We start from the raw sequence: 3,027 nt of genomic DNA on the forward strand, positions 1-3,027 counted from the left end.
CGTGGGGAAAGAACCCAGCCGACAGTTTAGTCGGTCAGCAATAGCCTATGCTTCCTCCAAGGGGTACCCGAGGACCATCACTTCGCTCTTATCGAAGTTGATGGTTAGGCCCGACATTTGTTGGAAGCACAGGAGGAGGAACTTCAGGTTAGTAATATCTAGTGCGGATCCCTCAACCATTATAATGGTACCGTCCGCATATTGAAGGAGGGAGACCCCTCCCCCTCCGACTAGGTGGGGAACTAAGCCGCGGATATGACCAGCAGCCCTGGCCTTATCCAAGATGGATGCCAGGGCATCGACCACCATGTTAAACAAGAACGGTGAGAAGGGGTCACCCTGACGGACCCCACAAAGGGTGGGGAAGTAGGGCCCAATGTCACCGTTGATGTTCACCGCGGTCCGGCCACAGGAGACAAGCTGCATGACACGGGTCACCCAACGACCATCGAAGCCTTTGCGAAGCAACACTTCTCGCAGGAATGGCCAGTGTACCATGTCGTAGGCTTTGTGAAAGTCTAGCTTTAGGAAGACCGCTCGATGGCGTTTTAGACGGACCTCGTGGAAAACTAACACTCCATCGAGAATGAATCGGCCTTGTATGAAGGCGGATTGGTTCGGATGGGTAATCGTGTCAGCTAGGAGGGTCACCCTATTGGCGTACCCTTTGGCCAAGATCCGGAAGATCACATTAATCACTGTGATTGGGCGGAACTGGCGAATATCCGAGGCGCTTGGGACCTTGGGGATGAGGGTCACAATCCCATAATTGAGGCGCCCAAGGTCCATGGAGCTCGAATAAAATTCTTCGAACAGAGCCATGACCTCCGGCTTGATGGTAGGCCAGAACGTCTTAAAGAACGTCACGGGCAGGCCATCCGGACCCGGGGCTGAGGAGGGGTTCATCCCCTTAATGGCTGCGAGGACCTCGTCCTCGTCAAAAGGGGCCACTAATGCCGCGTTGGCCTCCGCCGAGACCAATTGCGCCCCCGACATTGACTAGCCCCACCCTGCGGGGTGGGGGTAAATAGGGCTTTATAGAAGCCGTCAACGTGGGTATGGATGGCCGAGGGGAGAACGATAGGCGTGGCTCCATCCCATAGGCAATGGATGGAATTGCGACGACGCCGGCCGTTCGCCACCGCCTGAAAGTAGGCGGTGTTGGCATCTCCCCGAAGTACCCACCTCTAGGTGCCACGCAGGCGCCAGTAGGCCTCTTCATCGGTGTAAATGATGGAGAGTTGGTCTTCCAGGTCGTATCGCAGCATCCACTCATCAGGGGAGATCCCGGTCGAGTCAGCGCGGGCGTCCAGGGCTTGGATAGCCAGCAGGAGGGCCTTTTTGCGCTCTCTAAGATCCCGGCCAAGGTTGGCCCCCCAACCCTTCATAAATTGGCGGGCTAGCTTGGCGTAGAAGTGCCACGAGTCGACAGCGGACATGGAGCGATGGGGAGCAGAGCGGGCAAAAATCCAGCGAGCGACGACAGCCTCCCGGAAGCCGTCCTGATTGAGCCAGAAGGGCTCGAACCAGAATCGCGGCATGGTGGGGGGCCGCTCGTCAGTGGTGGAGAGGAGGAGGGGAACATGGTCAGAACCGATCCGGGTGACAGCCCGAAGCGATGCCAGGGGGCAGCGTAATTCCCATTCAGGGGAAACTAGGACACGATCCAGAACGGATTGTGTGGGGACAATCTGCCGGTTCGTCCAGGTGAACCTGGCACCCGTCCGATCAAGTTCGCGGAGCCCCAACTCCGCGATCCAATCGTTGAATAATTGCATCTGAGGGAAGTTAACCCGATCATTATTCTTCTCATCCGGGGATCGGATGAGATTAAAGTCTCCGCCCACGAGAACTGGGAGGAGGGAGTTAGAGATCTTCAGCCGTAGCTCTGTTAGGAAGGTCAGGGAGCAGCGGTGGTCCACCGGTCCATATACAATAATGACCTCCCATTTGAAATTCAGGGCGCGCTCGAAGATCTCCATACTAACGAAGAATTCGCCCCGGTCCATGCCACCCACCTCAAAGGTGGCATCCTTTACCCCTAAGAGGATGCCGCCAGAATGGCCTGAGGTCCCACTAGAAGGGAGCCAGTGCCAAGCAAAGAGGTGGGAGCTAAGGCGCTCAAGCTCCTGAAGGGCGAACTCAGTACGCAAGGTTTCCTGGATGGCAATGATGTCAATGTGTTCTACTCAATGAGTTGGCGGCGACGACCATCATGGCCGAAGCCGCGGATGTTCCAGAGAAGGGCCCGCATCTAAGCCCCCATCGGGGGGCTGCTTGACCCCAGGACACGGGAAGCGCTTTGAGCGCGGAGGGCTACAATGCGCGAATAGGTGCGTCCACGGATTATCCCGTCGGCCACCGAAGGGGCCTGACCCACGGGGGTGATGGTCGTCCCCTCGGGAGGTCGAAGCAGGCGGGCGTGGGTCTCAGCCAGCTTGCCATCCAGAATCTCCCGGGCCCTAATGGCCGCGATCTGTTCTAAGGGGGGACCAACCTCCCCTCTGAAAACTATGGCCGAGTCATTGGCCACCTTGGCGAGGTGGCCAAGCGAAGCAGCCTCAAGAGCGGAAAATGAGCAACTGGAGGAACTAGGGAGGTCGGGGTCCGCACCTGACTCGAGGTTTCGGACTGCCGCGCGGAGCTCCGCGCACTCGGCGATGGACGACGCCAGAGAGTCGGCCGGCCGCGCCGCATCGAGGCGGGCGCTGCGGCGGGAGGACGTCACCGGTGTCTAGGTGGAGCGGGGCCACCTGGCGTACGCCACCGTCGGAGGGGGGGTGCGCGAAAGCTGGCGAGGAGACGTCCACAGCCACCGAGGCGGACGGGGAGGTCAGCGAGGAGAGGTGGACGTCGGAGGGCACCGGCGGGGCGAGCGGAACTGATACGGCCTTTCTTCGGCAAGAAGATGACGGAAATGATCCGGAGATAAATAAAAAAGACAAGATGCTGAGTCACCCTAAGGATGCGAGCCAGTGGCAAGCGTTGAACTTCGAAGACCCAGAATTTGGGAACGATCCAAGGAAC

The 3,027-nt window shown here is 58.6% G+C and overlaps 1 protein-coding gene across 1 annotated transcript; it reads right to left on the reverse strand.

The window, feature by feature from the left end:
- Positions 1–1,187: 1,187 nt before the first annotated feature.
- On the reverse strand, positions 1,188–2,009 carry LOC147967619 (uncharacterized). Its single transcript, XM_087523193.1, has one exon. It carries the CDS (start codon positions 2,007–2,009, stop codon positions 1,188–1,190), a length of 822 nt encoding a protein of 273 aa, XP_087379319.1.
- Positions 2,010–3,027: the final 1,018 nt, after the last annotated feature.

The sequence above is a fragment of the Triticum urartu genome, chromosome 5A (genome assembly GCF_056163025.1).
Source record: "Triticum urartu cultivar PI428250 chromosome 5A, HENAU_Tu73, whole genome shotgun sequence".
NCBI lineage: Eukaryota > Viridiplantae > Streptophyta > Magnoliopsida > Poales > Poaceae > Triticum > Triticum urartu.